Here is a 22,033-nt window from a genome sequence, read left to right as displayed (position 1 = left end):
TCCCAGAAGGAGAAGAGAAGGGAAAGGGGGCAGAAGCAATAATAGAGGAAATAATTAATGGAAACTTCCCATCTCTTATGAAAGACATAAAATTACAGATCCAAGAAGCACAGCGTACTCCAAACAGAAGAGATATGAATAGGCCTACGCCAAGACACTTAATAATCAGATTATCAAATGTCAAAGACAAAGAGAGAATCCTGAAAGCAGCAAGAGAAAAGCAATCCATTACATACAAAGGAAGCTTAATAAGACTATGTGCGGATCTCTCAGCAGAAACCATGGAGGCAAGAAGGAAGTGGTGTGATATATTTAAGATACTGAAAGAGAAAAACCACCAACCAAGAATCCTGTATCCAGCAAAGCTGTCCTTCAAATATGAGGGAGAGCTCAAAATATTTTCTGACAAACAGACAATGAGAGACTTTGTGAACAAGACACCTGCCCTACAGGAAATACTAAAGGGAGCACTACAGGGTGATAGAAGACAGGAGTGTGTGGTTTGGAACACAATTTTGGGAGATGGTAGCACAACAATGCAAGTACAGTGAACAAAGGTAACTATGAATATGGTTGAGAGAGAAAGATGGGGAGCATGTGAGACACCACAAGAAAGGAAGAAAGATAACAACTGGGACTGTGTAACTTGGTGAAATCTAGAGTATTCAACAATTGTGATAAAATGTACAAATATGTCCTTTTACGAGGGAGAACAAGCAAATGTCAATCTTGCAAGGTGTTAAAAATGGGGAGGCATTGGGGGAGGGATGCAGTCAGCATAAACTAGAGACTGTAACTAATAGAATCATTGTATTATGCTTCCTTTAATGTAACAAAGGTGATATACCAAGGTGAATGCAGATAAGGGGGGGGGATAGGGGAGGCATGTTAGACACTTGACATTGGTGGTATTGTCTGATTCTTTATTCTACTTTGATTTAAGGTTATTTTTCCTTTTGCTGCTTCCTAGCTGTCATTTTTTTTGTTTCCTCTTTCTTTTGCCTCTCTACCTTCTTTGACTCTCCCTCCTGCCTTGTAGAAGGAATGTAGATGCTCTTGCTTAGTATGAGCAGAATGTTGAATTAGGATGAACTTAAATGTTTGGAAATGAACGGGTGTGTTGGTAGCAAGATGTGAGAATAACTAACAGCGCCGAATGGTGTGTGAATGAGGTGGAAAGGGGAAGCTCAGAGTCATATATGTCACCAGAAGGAAAGTTGGAGGTCAAAAGATGGAAATGTATAAAACTGAATCCTATGGTGGGCAATGTCCATGATCAACTGTACAAATACTAGAAATCACTTCATGAACCAGAACAAATGTATGACAATACAATTAGAAGTTAATAATAGAGGGGCATATAGGGAAGAACTATATACCTATTATAAACTATATACTACAGTTAGTAGTATTTCAACATTTTTTCATAAACAGTAACAAACGTACTATATCCATACTAGGAGTCAACAATTGAGGGGGGTTGGTTAGGGATAGGGGAGGTTTAGAGTTTCCTTTTCTTTTTTTCTTTTTTCATCTTTCACTTTATTTCTTGTCTGGAGTAATGAAAAGTTTCTAAAAATTGAACAAAAATTAAGTGTGATGGATGCACAGCTGTATGAGGGTACCCAGGGGCAAGTGATTGTACACTTTGGATCTTTGGATAATTGTATGGTATCTGAACAATCTCAATAAAAATGGAAAAAAAAAAAAAAAGTGCGTGTAGGTTCATGATACATGAAAAAATAAAATTGTGTATTTCCTGTGGCATTTCATGTGATACATAATATTCACTTGCTTATAAAACTTGATCAAATGTTGTACTTGCTTGGGTTCCATTACCATAAACTGCCTATTTATTTGGGAAATGACTGCAAAGAATGGAAAGAGTGCGAAAGTAAGAGTTTAATTTGAAGTAAAAGCAAAGATTTAAAATATGCTAACAATAGTTGAGAGCTGGCTAAACAAGATTCTTTCATCACATACAAGTATCGCCTTCATTTATAAATATACTAAGCTTTATATTTTAAGTGATGCTGATTTTTATCTGAGTAAAAAATATATTTTATTCAGAAAAGAGTTTGCATATTTAGAGATACACAAAGAAGAAAACCATTCCATTACTCAGAAAGAAAGCACAAAGGGGAAAATAAAAATCCCATTATTCAGAAATAACAGGGTACTATGTGTTTACATTTTTCCAATCTTTATTCCATGCACATGCATGTTCTTACCAAAAAAGAGTCATATGTCTTGCTTGATAATCTGCTCTACTCACTTAATATAATCATGAATATTTTCCTATATTTCTAATTAGTATCCAACAATATTATTTCAATGGCAGCAGAAAATCCAGCATTCAACTGCATAATAATCAAACTTCTATCATTCTGTATTTAGAGTCTTAAAATTTTTCCATTTATGGTAACACTATAAGAAACATCCATGTAGGTAACTTTTTCTCACGGCCAAAATTATTTTCTTCAAAAAAATACTTAGAAAAGGAATTGGGCATTTCTCCTACAGAGAAATACTCTAGACCCTTTACTATTTGAAGATGAACCTTAAGAACCTCAGGCCTGCTGATTTCTCGGAGATTCTCCCCAGAGGCTTGGGATAGCCCCTGGGCAAGCTTGTAGCTGCACGCTCTTAGAATGACATTGCCCATTATCTCGTTTTTCCTTACAATATCTTTGTGAAGAGCAAGACTATTTACTCTTAAGGGGATTCCAGTGCTCAGTGAAGTTTTACTACTGTGAAGCTAGAAGTAATGGTATTGGACAAAGCCTAGGTATTTTTGTTCCCAGTCCTTTTATTTTTTTAAACGAGCCTCTGGTTAATATCACTTTTTACATTTTAGAGGAAATAGAATCCACCTTCTAGTTCTTAAAGCAACACAGAATTCAAAAAGCTGGATTTACATCAAATCCAGTTGCCAAAAATAGAATGAATTGCCTTTCAGGGAAGTGAATCCAATGGTGTCGGAGATATTAGAGAGGAGAGAACTTGTCGGGGCTTGGTAGAGCTGACTCCTGGATGGGAAAGGAATTTGACCTGTGGTGATGACCCCAAAGGTTTGTTTCAACTTTAATGTTTTGTGGGTTTTTCTTTCCTTTGTAAAAGCTTTCTGGCTGCATGGACTGTATTCTCAGATTCATTTTTCAAACCCTAGTACCCTTGGCATATTATTTTGAAGAAACCCATGAGTCAAGTAGTCATCTTTACCCTGTTCAGCGTGTCAAGCGCAGCCGCGGCGGCCACCAGCGCAGGCTCAGCCTTGAGCAAGTCGGCCTCACACTCTCTCTGTTTCTGGGACACTTCAGTCTGAATGGCCGCCACCTAATGAGGGGGAAAAGCACCAATCATCATCCCAGATATCGCTACTGAAAAATGCAGGCGGACTCAGATGCACTGTTGAATAATTCATTTGTGTGTATTTTGAGCAGGCAAGGAATTTGTGTAAAGACTAATTTCCCTTCAGGCATAGCGTACACACAAAGCTCCGTATATGCACAAAACCACAACAACAAAACTCCAGCACAAAAGATTCAACTATCAAAATGCTCCAAGAAGGGCTTTGAGTAATTTAACTACTAGGTGCCATGATTAATAAAGGCAAGATTAAGCGATTCCGCCACTCTTCAATTTCCTTTTTCAGAGAGTCCTACACAACTGAGAATCCAGGCTGGCTCAGTAACCTAGACCATAAAATATTCTTGTTAGAATGTTGTGTCTAAGTTTTGCTGACATTTACCTAGAAGCCATGTTAGCTATTCCTGAAGAACAGATGTGAAGCTCTTTTTTTTAGCTGGTTAGAAGATACTACCTACTCTGTGGCCATGGATTGCATGGTTAACCATAAGCAGACATCTTAAAAACTTTGATTACTGGTTACTCTAAGAATCTGATAGGAAACTATAGCTGCAATAGCCCAGATCTACCTTCTGCAATCAACAATGACACCAATATCCACTCTGCGGTTGGGGGTTCTGTGGCACCATCTTCACAGGCCAAAGAGAGAGCTGCCTCTGCATTCTGACTTAAACATAAATATATAGAACTAGGGAAGTCAAGCTGGAAAACTTGAACCAAACCAAAATGAGAAGCGTGGAAGTTTTTTCTCCTCCTCTTAGGATTCCTACAGAATAGGAATGGCCAGGAAGAGTGAATCTTTAGTCCTCAGCAGAAATTTGAGTTTAAAAGCTATGGCCCTCGGCACAAGGGATCTAGTCACCATGGGAGATGGTCCCTGCAGTGATGGTGATTGTGGAAAGTAAAATGTGAACAAAAGTGCATTTCTTCAGATGTATTTGGAATGAACAGGTTTAACTATACCATAAAATTAAACACTGCTCACAACAAATTATGTTATCTACTACAGCTTTATTAGCAGTAATTACCCTTCCCCTGATTAACCATTATTTTGCTGTATACTGCACTTTTCAGGAACATAATTGGTTCAGGGTAGATGTGTGGTCTCCTGCCAATATATGCACAGCTACTGTAACGTAAATAAGAAAACTCTGCATGCTTCCTGAGAACTACTCCAAAACCACAACCCTCAACACTGCCAGGAATGGACCATGAAAATTCTAAGCATACTACATTTGGTGCTGGGGGTACCGTTACAGATGAGAGAGAAAGAGAACATGAATGTATGTGAATGTACTATTGCCTCAGGTTTATTTTCCACAAGGATATAATGAATGTATAAATGCTGTCTGATACAATTTATAATAGCATCATTTTAAACTGGACTCAGGATCACAGAGTTTTAGTACTAAAAGAAACCTTAAAGAATATTTCTTTAAAGATGTTATTTCTCGAGACTGGGAGCTGCTTCTCTTCTTTTGATTCATTTACTGCTAATGATGATTATTTCTTTGGAGGAGTTTTTATAAGCAGAACCTTCTTTAATAATAAAGAAATAAAGTTCCACAAATGCAAATGAAAAGAACCTACTCTAAGTTGTTCAACTTTTCTCATTTCCGATACTGCTCATCCCAAGGTGTGGCAATACTAGAGTAGTGAAAATACTGTGTATCTCAGCACCTGGTAAGCTACAGTGTGCAATTTCATCTACCAAATGACTGGGGTGGTCAGCAAGGCTAGCTCTGGAGAGGGAAAAGCTACACAGCATGTTTAGAGTGTCTGCTTTCCCTCTAATCCTGTGTGTTAGAGCAGAGAATTGGAAATAATTTCTTTCTTGTGAATACCCAGAACTTTTCTGCCCTCTATTTGTCAACAGGTCCTTGACAATATCATGAAACTCAGTAATAATCTCAGGGAAAGAATACAGCTCCAACAGCTGTTCTTACCTGCTTTCAGACTATAAGAAGTCCCAAGGCTGATGGTCATTCAAACCCAGCCCTACTCATTTTTAGAAAAGAAACATTAAAAAACCCAAAGGCCATTAAAAATCAAGGAGATGTCCAATTTTTGAAGAGATGATACTAACAGTGCAATTTTGAAGCTTCTTCCACTCATGGGGACTACCCTCCACTCAATGGGGAAAGCAGTTTGGAAGCAACTTTAGGACCCTTAAGATTCTAGAATTTGAAGCCGATGAGCTGAACAATGATGAAAGAGCTAATTTTCACAGACTTCGTGTTGTGTTGCTTGAAGTCACTGCTGACAACGCTGGTGTTTTGAATGGCCCTTGATTATTTTATAAATTTGAAGCAAAAATTTCAACCTGTATCTCTACATGGTCTGTCAAGATGCATAGCAAGGCAGTTGCCAAATCTGTTTGTGTTGAGTGTGGCAATGCACTTTGTGAACTACGTACCACTATGCTTCTCATTTTTTCTTATGCATTATGCCTGAGACCCCAATTTCACAGAAGCAGAAAGATTACAGATATATCCTTTAGGCAATCCCAAACTATCTAAAGCACATTGCTGAATGTTGGCAAATCTGAGCCCACAGCAAGTACACAGGTGATAATTAATTCTGATTCTGTGTATAGTTGAATTAAAAATAGGTCTTCCTTGGCCACCCAATTTAAAATACTCCCTCCCACCACCACTTCTCCCTGTTTTATTTTCTTCAGACCATTAATCATAAACTCACAATATCTTGTTCATCAGTGTGTTTCTTGTAGCCTGTCAATCGTTTCGATGACGATGTAAGCTACATGAGGGCACCCTGCCTCTCATACATCCCCAAGATCCTGGCAAAAATGTATGTGCTCTGTTAACATTCATTATTTATAATTAAATTAAGCCCCATGGACAAGATGAAACTGTTGTGCTATTTTTATGTCCTGGTATGTATTTGTGATAGCTTGGAGTTTTGTACCCCAGAAACAATGTTCTTAAACTTAATCCATTCCTGTGGGTGTGGACCCACTGTGAATAAGATCTCTTCAAAATGTTACTTCTGTTAAAGTGTGGCCCAAATGAATCAGGCTGGGCATTAATCTGGATTACTGGAAACCTTATAAGCAGAGTGGAAGTCAGACACAAAAGCCAGAGGGACCAGCTAGAGGCTGAAAGTCAAGGGAAACAAGGAGAGAAGGGAGAGGCCAGGAGATGCCACCGTGTGCATTGCCATGTGACAGCAAAGCCAAGGACCAAGGATTGCCGGCAGCCAGCCCCAGAGCACCACAGTGTTCAGGAAGGGAGCATCGCCTTGATGGCACCTTGATTTGGAATTCTGGCCTCAAAATCTTGAGCCACTCTATTCCCATGTTTTAAGCCAACCCATTGCATGGTATTTCCTTTGGTAATAAGGAAGCTAAAACAGATTTAGATATAAAAACTAGCGTATTTCTCATGAAACAACCTGGCAGATGAGTTCTAATTTGCTAAATCCTTTTTCCCCCCTCTGTGAAGACACTTTTACCTTAGGATTTCACATGCAGAAATGCAAAAATATCTCTAGAGTACTTGTTACATTTTTAGAGATCTCTAAAAAGTATCTGTGGAGATGGGTTATGCTGTAATAATTACCGGAACATCACACATTAGTGTAATGCCTGAAAACCACCCCCTGGGTGGAATTAGTTTATGATAATTACCCCATGTGTGATATCTAGTTGCTTAAAATAATAGTATAGATATAAGGGCATTCTCCACTTATCTGAAATTCAATGGAAACACTTATTACCAGAATTAGGAATTAAATGCCCATTGGCAATGTCAAATGTGCCTTATCTTCAACCTCAAATATGCCTTATTTCAGATATTTTTTTTTTCCAACTATTTATTCAGAGCTTTGATCTTCAATATATTTTTTAAGTCTTTAGTTGTACAAGGTAAATGCAACCATGCTCAATACACATTAGGGAAAAGAAACACCACTATATAGGAGTAAATGGCAAGAAACACTGGAAAACTCAAATACCCCGGTATCCTAAGAGGCAGGGATAATGACTACTGAGCCAATGGCTATGAGAGTGTTAGAAATTTAAATTTTTTTGTAAGCTAGATACTGAATACAATCTTTTGTCTAAAATAAGAATTATTAACCACACATAAACAGTAATTCAATTTTTTAACAAATAGTACTGATTTTCTCTGTTTACTATTCTATTTGATTTGGGAAATAAGAAGATACACAAAAAATACCTTCCATTTGTAGTTGAAGTTTTGCTAAAGGAAGAAGACAAAGAAAGTTGTATTTATTTCAGAATTGCTGAAAGTCTGAGTACAAAGAAAGCACAATCTATGTAATCATAAGTGATTGTTTTCAACAATAAAACACAATATAGAATGCCGGGGCCTCAATCACAAAAAAAAATTAGCTTAGGATTTAATAATAAACTTCTCCAGTTATATTATTAAAATGCAAAACTTGAAAACCATCTTGCAGCAAAGTGACGGAATGGGCTTTGTTAACAATTGAGTTGTTCAATTTGCCTGAAAACTGAAAACCTTTAGAAACCTCAGAGGTGACTTCATGACCTTTACTGTATTACAAATAGGCCTGATGTTCAAGATCCACATCCATTATATGCTTGAATGAGCTCAGTATTTATTGTTCTTTCATATCATTAAAAGAGCTAAAAGGTTGGGAAAATGCATAATGTAAAGAAAGGTCAAGTGGTGATCATGGTGTGAAATGCTGTTACATGTGTAACTATAATAATTCTTTAGATTTTATGCTCCCTGAAGAGGAAGTTGTTCAAAATTGTTCACCTACCAAGGTTTATTTTGTGCTAAATATAGCTCAGCAACTCTAAATGGTGGAATGAGCCTGACCTTCTGCTCCTCGGCATCGACGACGGCCTTTTCCCGGCTCACTTTCTCCGTCTGAAGCCCTATCTTTGTGATCAGGGCTTCTGCGTCACGACTTCTCAGTTGCAGCTCGGCTTCTTGAGAGGCAAGCCTGGCTTTTAGATCTCCCACCTAAAAGAAAAATCATTATTTTGAAGTCATTTGCATTGATAACAATAAATACCAGATTTAGCTTTTGTTTTTTTAAATGAATTCAGGAATCCCTAATAGTTTGCATTTTGCCTCTATTTCTACCTTGATTTAACTTCAGCCCCATTTGCAAAAATACAGCTCCCATTTTTTTTTCCCCCCACACGTGAACGAACAAATAATGTTTTCCAGAGTTTCTGAGAAAAACAGTTAATTCGTATCAGTATCAACTAGAAGCTCTTCTTCTCTGCTCAATTCTGTTCCATTAGGGAAACACCATCAGAGGTCTCCACCAGACCCTCCCCGGCTCTCTAGGCCCACCCACTTCTGTGGCTTCCTTCACTCAAGCTGTGAAGCAGCAGAGGCTGCAGGAAGGCTTGCTAGTTGACAAGCTGGAAGAACCAGCCTCATACCTGCCAACAGACAATTCCCAGAGGCTTTAGACAAGCAGGAGGTATCAAAACTACTCCTTGCCTGTCTGCAGATTAATAAGTTACTTATTTGGATCAAAATGCCCAGAGACAGGTCCTACCTCTTGCCACAAAACATGAAATGGCCCTCTTTGATTTTTTTCAGTTCTAAATTTTCACCTCCAATGACCTTTAACTTACGACCGTGCCTGCAACCAAATATTTGACTTTACCACCTAACAGGAAAAGCAAACCAAGTGTGACTGTGGTGTGGCCAAAAGCCCAGTCGGGGCCCTAGATCTGTGTCTCTCCTCTCAGCCCCACCACTAAATACCTTCACTCAGGTCTTGTGGAACAACCTTGCTGAGGCATCACCACATTCATCTGTTAAAAAGAATGACTCTGCCTATTGTTTAGTTGGGATCTCATAAGGTTTAGAATGTACCACTAGGTTCCTGAGTTTGAGGATCTCATGTAAATAAAAACAGAAGCAGAGTGCTAAAGAGAAAAACATGGCCCTGCTCTCAAAAATACATGAAATCAGCTTTATACATCGTGTAATTAACTCACCAGTCCATTTACTTTCCGTAAGTATATCACTATTTTAAAAAAATCATCATGGGAAACAATTGCAACCACTTGTTTTGACTCAACTGCTCAAGGCACTTGAGTGGTGTCATCTTGGCTAGCAACATCCCACTGCTTTATCAAGTAATCTTGTAACCCCTACCCCAACACAGGTTATTTACACTCTACCTACAGGCATGATTACCACTGTGATGGCTGCTTGGGCTAACATAGTTTAAGCTAAGATTGATTTTTAGCCCCTCTATGAACTCAGGATAACCCTGGGCAGTGACACCTGCTCCTCAGTTCTTTTTAACCATGTGAAACTAGAATTATGCTAGGCCATACTCAAAAGAATCACCCAAAGGACTAGGAGGAAACTATGCTATTTCAAGCCCTCATTTCAGTCTCAAAGAAGCTGCTAGCTCTTAAATATTCAAAGTTACTCAAGCCCTGGAAGTGAGACCTGATCTATGAAGAAAGGCCATTAAGGTTCTCTATGATGAACTAACCTGATGTCTAGAGAGGATTTATGCAGCTATTAACAGGGTTTGCAGCTTTACTAAAATGACTGAGCGTCAGTGAGGTATAGACATATATCTTAAAATGGCATGGCTATCCGTATCCGACTCTGGAATTGCTTAAGGCAGGCCCAGAGAGGACACAAGCTCCAATAGGAAGGCAACTGGTAACACAGACATCCTGATCTTATACTATAAGGTTTTCCAGCTCTCCATATAGGAAGCCATTCTTCCTTTTCATAGTTAATCAATTCTAAAAACTCTCAAGGTACTATTAAATATTTCAACCACTCTAATAATATTAATAAGAGCAAGACATGCACAGATACCTAATGAAAAGAAATCACTGGTAGCCTTTCAATCTTGTGTCTCTTCTTCCAGCCAGCAGGGGTTAGAGAGACCCCACTCAGCCCTGCACTTGGCAGACACCAGGAATCGGCTCTCCCCCTCTTCTCCCTCTCCCCTGCCCCTTGGCTCATCAATACACAACTGGGGTTTTTCTTAGGAAACTAAAGACTTTTCACTTCGTTTTCCATAGGGCTGAAATGCTGGCCCTCCTGGCAATGAACTGGGAATGCCGATCTGCACGCATTTAGCTGTGTCATTTGTGGCAGGGGTGATTTTTTTCTTTGCCAGGGGCAGCCCAGCCACACAAGTATTGACTGCTCAGTTTGGGTGTCAACACTATCATTTCCTTGAATGAAGTCACTGATCTTCTTCACTTATCTTCATTTAGCACAACAGGACTCCTAGAAAAAGCATTACTCAGGAAGAAGGTGTTGATTTAAGTGAGATGCAGTAAAGAGGGGAAGATGGAAAGAGAAGAAAGAGTAAGAGAAGATGCATATAAAAAGGAAAAGGAAAGAAAGGCTTTCGTTAAAAGGGAAGGAAAATATGCACAAATATAGATACACTGCAGTGGGATTTCTCAGCAACTATGCCTCACATCCTTCAATTCCGACTGTCCTGGACGCTCCTCCACTTCCTCTTTCGCAGTCACAGTCCACCTACTACTCGCTGCTCATCACAGAACGCAGTGGTTCACCAAGAACCACTACAGGTATATGAAACCAAGGGGAAAAGAGGCAAGTGGTGTTTCAGCCTAAGCAGTGCATGACAGGTGTTTCCAGAAGGTCCTTCCAATGCAAACGTGCCAACTTAACACTCCCCCAGCCTGGACTTGGCTTACTTCCAGTTTTAGCACAAAACATCACCTTTACCTCTTGGGGGAAAAATTGGCCAAATCCCTTGAAAAGAGTGTGCTTCTACGACCTAATGATAATACTCTGAGAAGCCCACTGGCATTTCTGACTTTGAGGTGAGAATTTTTTTTCAGCTTTAGGAAACAGCTGGCTCAGGGAAGTGTTGGCCCACTCTCCAAAGACTCTGTATTATCTCATTTTTTTTCATTCTAATATCTTTTTATCTGTTACAAAGAGGCAGCATGGTACCACACACAGGCTTTAGAGTAAAATAGATCTTGGTTTGAACCCCAACTTCACTGGTTCTGGGGCCTTAAACTCTTTATGGCTCTTATTTAAAATTGCAGTGGTAACTCCCTTTATAAAGTTGTTTTGTTTTAAACAATGAACTCAGACGGTGAGTGTACACACCGAAACATGACGGGTCTCATCCTCTGCTAATTCTCTCCTGTAGGTTAAAGAGACTAGTCCTCCAAGGTACCGGGGCATTATGCTAGAGGACAACAGCAACGGTGGGTACTTTGGTCTAAGAGAGAGTACTGTGGCTAAAAGGAGCAGACCAGACCACCAAGGTCACAGAAAACCAAGGCCACAAAACAGTGCCCTTGCTGGGGGTGGGGAGTGAGAACCTGAGACCAAAAAGGATTCTTCTTCTGTTTCCAGGTGACAAAATTACTGACAATAAGCCCAGAACACCAAGGACATCAGAGTTAAAAGAGGGGAATCAGCTGCGTCTGTTCACCGTCCACATTTTCTCCACACTCTGGGCATTGAATCTAGGCTTAGGAAAGAACTAACAGTCTGTGATCAGTGTCATCAAACTGCAAATTTTAGCAGTAGACACCTTAATATAAACGGGATGAAGTGCTGCTTCAAGAGAAAATGTATCGTTCTATTTAAAGAGCACAGATTTTTTTCACTCCCTGATACCACTTCCTGGTCCTACCTGAGAGGATGTTGTCTCGAGCTTCTGGATGCCATTCACCAAGTGCTCTTTCTTCTGGGATACCTCTTTTTGCTTCTTCTGCAACAGGTTCTTAAACAGTGATATTTGTTCTAAAAAACTCTTCGGGGTGGTATAGTTGCGTCTTCTCTCATTCTGGTAAAACTTGGCACTCATTTCGTTTACACTGGTGTGGACGTGTGCCATGAAAAGGCTAATGGAATCTTTGACCAGTGGCTAAAATCATAAAACATTACAATTCACATGAAATGCTCTTGAGTTAAAACACAATTTTAAAACAGGAAGCAAAATGAGCAGAATGTACAATATTTCTTCTAAAAGCCAGAACAAATTACAGTAGAGTTTAAGAAAACTTACATAGTTTTCAAGAGATAGCCACAGTGGAAAGGTTACAATAAAGCATTCAGCTTTACTATGTTCTTGCCAAAGAAGACAAAGAATTTTTATGCCCTCTACATTCCAAAGCCCAAAAGTCAACACATAATACTCATGATTTTTCACAAATTGCTTTTATCTATTAAGAAGCAGAAATTAAGACACAGCAGCCTGACAGATATTTTCTGGTGTTGTTTTGAAACTCAATTTTAGTTAAAGAGAAACAACAACCTCACAAAGTCACTGAAAAAATGCTTAAGTTGAGAAATCCAGTTTTATGAGAGCCTATATGAAAACAACTGCACGAGCAGGTTATAAAACTCTGTGCTTCTGGGAGAAAAATACTGCGATCATTTCTGTTCTAACTTGAAGAAAAACAAAATGAATGACTCTCCTCCAAAGATTACAAGAGAACAATCTCTTCTTTCCATTTTGTCCTCTATGACTTCTGAAGTACTTAACTTTTTAATTTGTGGAGTCACATCTCCCTCATTTTAATGATTATTTATTGCATTCTATACAAGATGAACCAGGTTCAATTAATCAAGGGAAGCCTAAAAATCAATTAATATGAATTAAATGAGCTACACCAACTCTTAGGAAAGTCACACATAATTTACCAAAGTGTTGTCAATAATGGTCAGACATCTTTGGGAAAATTGCTCACAAGTGGCTGGCGGTGCAGCTAAACGTTTCAAAACTGCATCATTAATATCACAACCAGAAGTGCGAGGAGAGACAGGCCAGTGCTTGTTGGTGAAAAACAACTGCTCTCGTGCAACTTATTTAAAATCTAGCTTTCCAACATCATGAAAAATTCCTGTGTGAGTTTAAAATATGTATGTATTAATTAGGACACGTTAAAAATCCATCTCACTAGTAACTGACATAATCTATTTTGAAGCAGAAGTTAAACACGTAATGGTCCAAATCCCGAATGTTCTTTGTTTCTAGTAGATCTGAGACATATGCGTATTACTGGAAAATAAAATGTATAAGGGAGTTATATGAACTCCATATAAATCTTCCCCTCTTGGGGATTTCATTTGTAAGAGAGCCTGACTTCAGTATAAACAGGGGCAGAAATTCACGCTTGTCTGGTCTTGATTTAAAGTGGAGCTAACTATGTGTGCATACCTTTCTACAACATAGATAAGATACTTGCCTCAGCCAAGTGCAACTTCCTTAAAGGGGGAAAAAAAATTACCCACAAAAATGCTGGCCTCTACCAAGTCATGATCCTATGAGGCGGGCTCCTCGGCTGCCCTGAAAAGCTCTCTTTAACAACAGTTTCATTTGTAAATCGGTGATGGAAGAAGTGGTTTCCGGTAGAGCTGGAAGTGGCCCGAGACAACTTGTCTCAATGGGGCAAAATAACTATTGTTATCAGGCTTAACAAAATGGCACAGCATGGGAGGCTCACGGCGCCAGAGAGCAGCTGGTTGTAATTCACACTGTTTTTCAGAAAACTCAAATCGTTCCAGAACAGACCTCTTTGATGACTAGTCTTCCCACCATTCTCAATTTGTCACTTTCTCTTATGATAAGGTCAGCAGTGACAGCACTTCCTGACATTAACAGCTGTGGCTTTTAAAAGGGTCATTGTAGAACTACTAATTGCAGTAATTTCATTAGCATAAATTATTTATTCTGCCATTCATTTATCTCCAGTTTTCTTTGGTTGGGGGGGGTGGGATCTGGTAGGGTGGCTGCTGGTGCTGCTGCAGGGATGGCAATGCAATGTATTTTTCACTAGGAGGTCTTTTAGAGACACGGAGAAGGACACCATTCCTGCCACACTTGGCCCCTTAATGAAACCAGTTGATATCATTTTGTGGTTATTTAGCAGCCAATCATGGAAAGTCAAAAATAAAAAAATAAGCAAATTGTCAGTATGAAATGGTTATAAATCCAAGGTTTCCCCACTAAGATACTTTGGAAAACAGTGCTGTATCCATGCACAATCAAATGCAAAGATGAAATGGCTTTTTTCCTCACATTAAGAAAATGTGGTTAACGTCTACTCTCTTGGTTGGCTTACTTGTAAACACAAAAACAAACAAATCTCTGCTACTTGGCATGATGGTTCTCAGGCGTGGCCATCACTGCCACCCCAAGTACTCCTGCCTCCCCACCCTGACTCAAAGCAGGTGCCCAATAAGTTGAAACCCTTGTTGAAAATGCCAGTCAGCAAAGAATCAAAAGAAGACCAATACCTGGAGGCCAGCACAATTTCAAATATCTTAAGTGTTACTCAGGAGTTTTACACCTTCCCCACACGACCAAATATACTGGTCATAATCTTAACTCTGGACTTTTGAGTGTATTGTATTATCGGGAGGGAGGAGGGGAGAGCAAATGGGAAGGAGGCAGAGGAAAAAAAAATCTATTTTCTTTTTTTTTTTTTTTAAAGTTTATCTCTGGACAACTTTGTCACATTTGCCATATACCCACAGGATGCCTTGAATGTTTCCTCAGAAATATTCCTATGTTAATTTTTAATAATTTTAACTGCCAAGCCACAAAATCTATTTGTACTTCTTAGCCTCTTTGGGGCTGGTAAAAAGAGAATATGTTGAATGGGTACTTATGGTTGTAAGGTTGGTTTATTAAATGAAGAAGACTTAATAATGCCTAAAATGAGAAGTACCCAACATTAGCATCTCTCCCAAGCTCCTCACAGTGCTAAGATTTACTCCTAGTCAAAGATTCTGGAGGCAGCCAGGGACACAGGGTTTGAATCCTAGGACCTGGGATAGATTTCCAGTTCTGAAAAATTGAGCAAGTCATTGCCTTCCCTGTGTTGCCTCCTACCCACAAAACAAAGGGTTAGCCTTTTGTGACTCCTTTTTATTCTTTTTCTTTTCTTTCTTCCTTTCCTCCCTCCTCCAGCCCCATCTGTTTTCAAAATAGAACACTTCTGCAGGAGTGGAGGGAAGGATGGAAGAGCTGGGCCTCTTGGGTGGAACTGCAGATTAGCTCCATCACCTGAGACCTTGCCCCTGGTTACAGGGAGAACCGCGCTCCCTCCTCATCATCTTGGGGACGATAGAGGTGGAGATCAGTGCACAACCTGGGCAGCTGTTCTGTTGGTTGTGGTGGTGGTGGCAGCACCAACAGTAGCCCTGGTAAGATTGCTAGGACCACCACAGGGCAGAACAGGTGTTAAAGCTGCACCAAACCACTGGCATTTTGTTTTTGTTTCTTTCTTTCTTTCTCTGGTGGGTACATTTTGTCATTAGCTTACTGTTGCTTTTAATTGCTCATCTTTAATTTTAGTGATCAAATATTGGCAAAAGGCAAGATCGAGTATGGTGTAAGGCAAAAATCTTCCAGGTGAGTTTACAATCACCGAAAGATGTGGCTTCCATGGTTCTCTGGCAGAACATTCAAATAAAGAAGCAATGGAGGACTGAGGGTGGGAAGAGGTAAAATGGAATCCAAGTGCCCCTTTTATAGAGAGCCAACAAGGCAGGAGATGGTAGGAGCTGATTCTGTGAGGCCAGTACTTTCACAAGAGCCTACAGAAGAACTGCAACATGAGGGCAGTGATCGCTACATGTGATTCAACTGAACTTTTAGCTTAACAGTGAGTCCAGACAACTGGGAAGCTATTAAAAACAACAACAACAACAACAACAAAAACTGGACCCTACTTTTGAGGTAGAGCTAATTCTTAAAGTTTACAAAGCTGCAAAAACTGCAAAGATGCAACCTAGTGCTTTTAGCAATTCCGTTCCAACTTTGATTACAATGCACAGAACAAGAAATGTAGGAAGGACAATACATTTGTGTGCATTTGTAAAGAAGAATAAGGGATGAAGAACTTAACTTGGGCTTTCCTCACTCATTTGAATATAGGCTTTAGGTGAGATTTAGGCAGATTCAAGATAAATTTGATTGCATTTGTTTTTGCCTTGACCTTTTAAATGACTTCAGTATTCCTTTAAAAGAGGGTATTTCCCTCAAATTCATAACATTTTTATTGCACTGAGGTTTTCTTTCTGCTTTTTGATTCATATTGAATAATCCTACTTTGTTTTTTCAAAGAAAGAACTGTGCTAAAATTAATATAATAGAAGCTCTGCTAATGTAGCTATCACTGACAAAATATTGTTTTAATAGCCTTCAAGGTTGGCATTACATTTTACAAAGAACCTACAGACAAGTGAAGAAATAAATCTTCAAATACAGAAGTAAAACATCTTTCCTCTTTGAGTAGACACTTCTCATTATGAGTTTGGAAAATGGTAGTAAAATATGCCATTCATATTGCTACCAAATCTTGCAACAAGTTCTGGATTGAAAAGGTTGGTAGGATGGGAATAGATGCATTTCATTGAAAAAGCTGACGTTAAGCTTGCATAATTACCTTTAAATGTCATCACAGCCAAAGGACAGAATTTTAAGTCACCAGTTTGCCAATATGCCTGCAAAAGATGGGCACCTCCATCTTGCTCAGATCTTTCTTCTACTCCATCCCGCGCAGACCTCACTCCTTGGCAGACCCCTCATCTTTTCCTTTCCATTCGATAATTTCTCCTTTCATCATATCCTTTCAAGCATGCCTATTATTCATTTTGCCTTGGAAAGCAAAAACACCACTTGCCTTTCCACACCCAGATTTCTTTTCCTTGTTTTCTTGAATGTTTCTTACTGGAATCCATGAACCTCTCAGTGAGATCTCCTCCCAGTTATGTTCCCCTGTGCTTCCCTGGTATTTCCAGCCCAATTTCTAGGACACCCAGAAGGCCTTTCCTTCTCTGACCCTTTACACTGCATCCTCCCAACTCCATTTCCAGATCTCCTGTGAGGAGGAGTGTGTATTGACACAAAGTCAGCAGATAAATACTGGGTGATAGTTGAGTGTCAAACTGTTCTGGTCATTTTGTCAGCTGTCATTTAGTTCAGTATCAGCTAACAGAAAAATAGCACCTTTTTTTCGATGCAGCCAGCCCTCACTCCTGGGCGCTGAGAATATACTGACTGAAAATTACATGTCAACATACACAAAACCGCTTGCCTTTAATGAATCCTTTCTCTGTGGCCAAAGGGGGTCACCTTGTGTAAGTACCTTATACTCAGCAAATGAGGTCAATAATTAAGAAGTGCCTAAATTATGCTAATAACTTTCATTCTTAATGGTGGAAATTAAAACTAAGAAAGTGATTAAATTAGTACTCATTCAAAAAATTTAAAACCTGTTTTTGACCTCCACGGAAAAGGCACCACACATTTTTAGAACATGGACACACTGCACTCAGAATATAATTATTGCTCCCAAGCAACAAATTAGGAAGGTGGGAAAGTTAAATAAGCACCTTGCACTGAAATGAAATCATCTGGCTAATTTGTTTCGAGGCATAATTCAGCTCAACAGAAATGGTAAAGTGCTTTTTAAATTCCTATTTGGCACTCAACATCCTTTAGGAGGCGTCCCGACACCACCAGACAGAGCTCAGCACCTCAGGGAGCCCTCGGGACTTAAAATGATGCAAGTCCTGCCTCATCCAGCAGATGTCAATGGTCACTGGCGTATCACAGCTCTTTCTGGGGCAGTGGCTTTCCAAAGTGCCACCTGCCTCCCCAGGAGAAAGATGCACTAGAGCAGCCAAGGCAGGAACTTAAAAAAGTTCTGTGCCAAACACCAATGTCAACAAGGCAATAGCTTGTTTCCTCCCATCTGAGAAAATAACATTAAAAAACAAAGTGCACTGGTCCTTTTACCTTTCTCACCAAACCAGCCTGATAAAACGAACTGGATAAAATGGAATTTTGTTATCAAAAAATACATACTGACTCTCTCAATATTTTGAACCTTTTTTGTAATTAATGGAAGGCAAAATAACATACCATATAATTCTGATAAAGCCTCATAATTGCTTATTTGTGTTAAGAATCACAATTGTTTGTTCCATTTAATGATTTTCTAAATTTTAAAATAGAAAATGTTCTCTGGCAGACTTGACCTAATGCTAGTGTTAGTCTCTGTTACATTAGCTTCCTTTGAATGACCCATCAGAAGACAGGCAATGGTGAAAGCAGAATTTCAGACAGAAATTAATCATGTGTCCCCTACTCTACTCATCTGTTCACAAGGGAAAATTAAATACATTTTCCTAAATATAAGAAGTGCTATGAAGTGTACCTGACCAGTGGAAAAAAGTAAAAATTCACGTAAACAAACAAACAAAAAAATAGAACCAATTGCTGAGTATTCAATCTTTACCCAGAAAACCAGTTGTCTGTTTTTTGTTTGTTGGTTGGTTGTTTTTTTTTTTTTTTTTAAGGCCCAGGTAGAGACAGGCAAGAGAAAGAACTTTCTGAATATGGAAAAAAAAAAATAGTGAATTAGAAGGGATTTTTTTTTTTTTTTTCAAGAAACATTTTAAATGTGAGGGTGGAAAGAGGAGAGACTAGGTATCTGAATACCCTAAAGTCTCTATCATATATACGTCTTTCACGTTCGTGTAGCTTGCAGTTCTTCCCTGGAAATCCAGGACCAACTAATTAGATTAATTGAAATTTAGGACAAGACTGAGGTTTCCTTCTACAAAATCCTGTAGGCACAAGTCGGTATTTGCCTATGTTCTTAAGTAACTTGTTTTTCTGTTTTGCTTTGTTTTTATGAGTTGAATCAAAGGAAAAAAATGATATAATGAACAAACAAATCTAGCTGCATACAAAAATTAATCAAATATATAAGTATGCTTAGATTTCTAACTATCTGGTCACCAAAAGAATATAATCTTCCACCAAATGTTAAAGGATTACTTTGAAAACGCAGCAGTTGTACTTTTTGAAGCAAAGGAGGCTTCTTGGGTGGGTTGTCCCCTTTTCATGATAAACTTTCAACTGGGATCAGACATTATTCAGTACATATCTCCAATTCCATTTTTGGCTCTGAGAATCACTTTCAATGTCTGACCTATTCTAGGTACCTTTTCACCTTATCACACAGTGGAATCAGAAGACAAGGCTCCCAGGGAAACGCTTTTCACAATCCCCACCTCTCCTAACCAGCTAGTCAGAAAGGCACTAGATACACACAAAAGTGTATTTCTAGGAAGTCTAAGCGATAACTTCCTATTTAAATTCTTTTCTGCACATTGAACCTGAATGCTTGAAGTTTATTCCATTTCATGCAACTATTTTTAAATGCAATAGGAAGTGCATATTTCCTATGTCTGTCATGACTAAACGCAAACATAACTCATAAATGTATACAAGGAAGCAAATACATTTCTTGACTTTGTGATTGCTGAATTCAGGGAGGCTGATTTTTCACCTGTTCAATACTGCAGTGAGAATAATCGAGATTAATTGCCTTTCTCTGTTAAGCCCAAACTTCGCATGGCTATGGACGGCTGCTTTTTTGTTTGGGTTTTTAGTTGTAGACTTAAAGGATTTATATTCAGTAAGCCTCATTATGATTCAAGGAAGCAATGACCCGGGCCTTTTGGTTCCTCAGTGCAGGAGGTGAGAACATGCTCCTGAGCTCTGTGTGCCTGTGTGTGTGCATCTCCTCCTGGTGAAAAAAGGTCAGCCATTACACTCCATAAACAGTAAGCTAACAAAGATGATTTTATCATCTTAAATGCTGACAACTTCCCGCTAGGATTTTGGAAAGTCCTCACCCACTGCGGACTTTTGGTGCATGTGTGCCTGCATGTGCGGGTGTGTGTGTGCACGATTCAGAGGCTGACACAGCGTACCTCAATTCCCTGGATTTCCTCAATGAACCTCCTGCTGACTGAAACCAGAGCCTCCTGGGGCCACGCATGGAACCAGTCAATAGCCGTGCAGTTAACGATGGCTGGGAACTTCCGAGCTCTCTCTCTCAGCATGTGACCAACCGGAGAGAAACACAAAATAATCTGTGGAGACATGAGGACAGGGCAGAAACAGGAGGATGACGAGTGAGCAAAGAATTACATTGCAATCGTGGACAATGGAAGAAAGGAATGCAGCCAACTGAGACATGAAACTATCTTGAAGCATTACAGAGCGGAAACCAACATTAACCAACTTGCTAATAAATGTATAAACCTGCCCACAATAGCTGCCCCAGAGAACATATTAAAACACTGCTATGTGATTTTCTTAAAATTTGCTCTACTCCTTTTAAAAGTTTTTGATGATTAATAGTGGGAAATTTACTTCTTTTCCATTACACAAATGACATCATGACATTACAAAATAAAAATTAAAAATAAATCAACACTTATGACGATACCAATGATTACATTCACATTCTGTTTCCTTCCATTCTGTAATTCATCAGACTTGATTAAACTGGGGAATATTATCTTAAAAGGCAGCAATGTTTTAGCATATCGAATATTTACTTTATTTCTGTTTCCATCTAAAATAAAATACATTGACTTGGGTTTCTACTTCACATGTTTAAGGGATAAAAATTCAGTTTAAACCCTCATGAGACTTCTAATTTCTGATTTACATCTAAAGGCTGAATAGGTCTCCATACTTTCTTCAGAGACCACAAGGTTTTCTGTCAGTAGGGTTTGCATTTGACTGAGGGCAGCACAGAAACCCAGTGAGGGGAGCAAGCAGGTCTGGATGGGGCCCCATTTCTGTCCCTTATGAAGTATGCTTCAGAGGCGTCAGATGAGTCACCCCGTGTGGATGAAGTGCTAGCACCAAGGAGGGTGCAGGGAACGTGCTTTTCCTCCTTCTTTCCCAAGTCAGAGTGACCCCTGGCTGGGGCAGGCCGGCTCCAATAGGTGTGTAAAAACGACACTGGTTTCCTATTCTTGAGAAACAGACTCTGGCTCAATAAGAGAAAACAAAACTTTGCAGCTCTCTCTAAATCTCTAACACTTTCAGATCAGGCAATTAACAGCCATTTTCCAGGGGGTATGAGTTTTTACCTACAGCATTTTACAAATCCATGTCACAAAAATCTCCAGCGTATATGAATCCTTGTAATATCTCATTTAACAGAGTTTTACTGCATTTATTTTCCAGACCTTGTGGTTTCAACAACTCAAGAGAGAGAATTTCTATGATTGAAAATGTCTTTAGCAACATATAAAACATTCAATATAGTCAAGATTCTGGTTACAAATGGAGTAACTGCTCTAATAACAAAATGAATAACTGCTCTAATATGGTACGTGCTAAGCTAGTGACAAGCCTCAGTTATAAAGCATAATTTTCACTTATACCTCAGTTCTTGGGTTTCTCTACCAGCCTTTTCTCCCCATTCATAAATATTTTCCATTTCTGTCTCGAACATTGGTTTTCCTCACCATTTCATCTCTCATTCATGACAAATTTAGAAACTTATTTTAGCCATAATTGTAGCAGAGGCAAGGAGAAAAAGTACTTTATTTAGGTGCCTAAATATTTTCATCACTTCTACACTTATATTTCTACACTTGTGACTGCCATACTATCAGACGTTAAGAATGGGTTAGAAAACAATGTACAGGAGAAAATGCTTTCCCTGAGCTGAATCAATGATATACTCTCCTTATTTATTGAAGGACTACTTAGAAAAGGTCATTTGAAGAATCTTTCATTTTTCAAAATTTTACAATTGGAGGCATTTTCTACATTATTTATTTTCACTTAAATAAGGAACAGGGTGCATCCAAAATTTCAC

General features: G+C 39.0%; 1 protein-coding gene across 1 annotated transcript in view; it reads right to left on the bottom strand.

Moving 5' to 3' along the window:
* DNAH11 (dynein axonemal heavy chain 11) overlaps nucleotides 1-22,033 on the bottom strand; it is a 415,753-nt gene that overhangs the window by 129,728 nt on the left and 263,992 nt on the right. Inside the window, 4 exon segments of the mRNA XM_037836873.1 lie at nucleotides 3,223-3,336; nucleotides 8,202-8,348; nucleotides 12,013-12,246; nucleotides 20,121-20,282. Of these exon segments, the coding sequence (XP_037692801.1) occupies nucleotides 3,223-3,336; nucleotides 8,202-8,348; nucleotides 12,013-12,246; nucleotides 20,121-20,282 (657 nt within the window).

This window comes from Choloepus didactylus, chromosome 5 (assembly GCF_015220235.1).
Source record: "Choloepus didactylus isolate mChoDid1 chromosome 5, mChoDid1.pri, whole genome shotgun sequence".
Taxonomy (NCBI): domain Eukaryota; kingdom Metazoa; phylum Chordata; class Mammalia; order Pilosa; family Megalonychidae; genus Choloepus; species Choloepus didactylus.
Note: the sequence above shows the minus strand (reverse complement) of the source record. Positions and strands in the feature narration are given on the sequence as shown.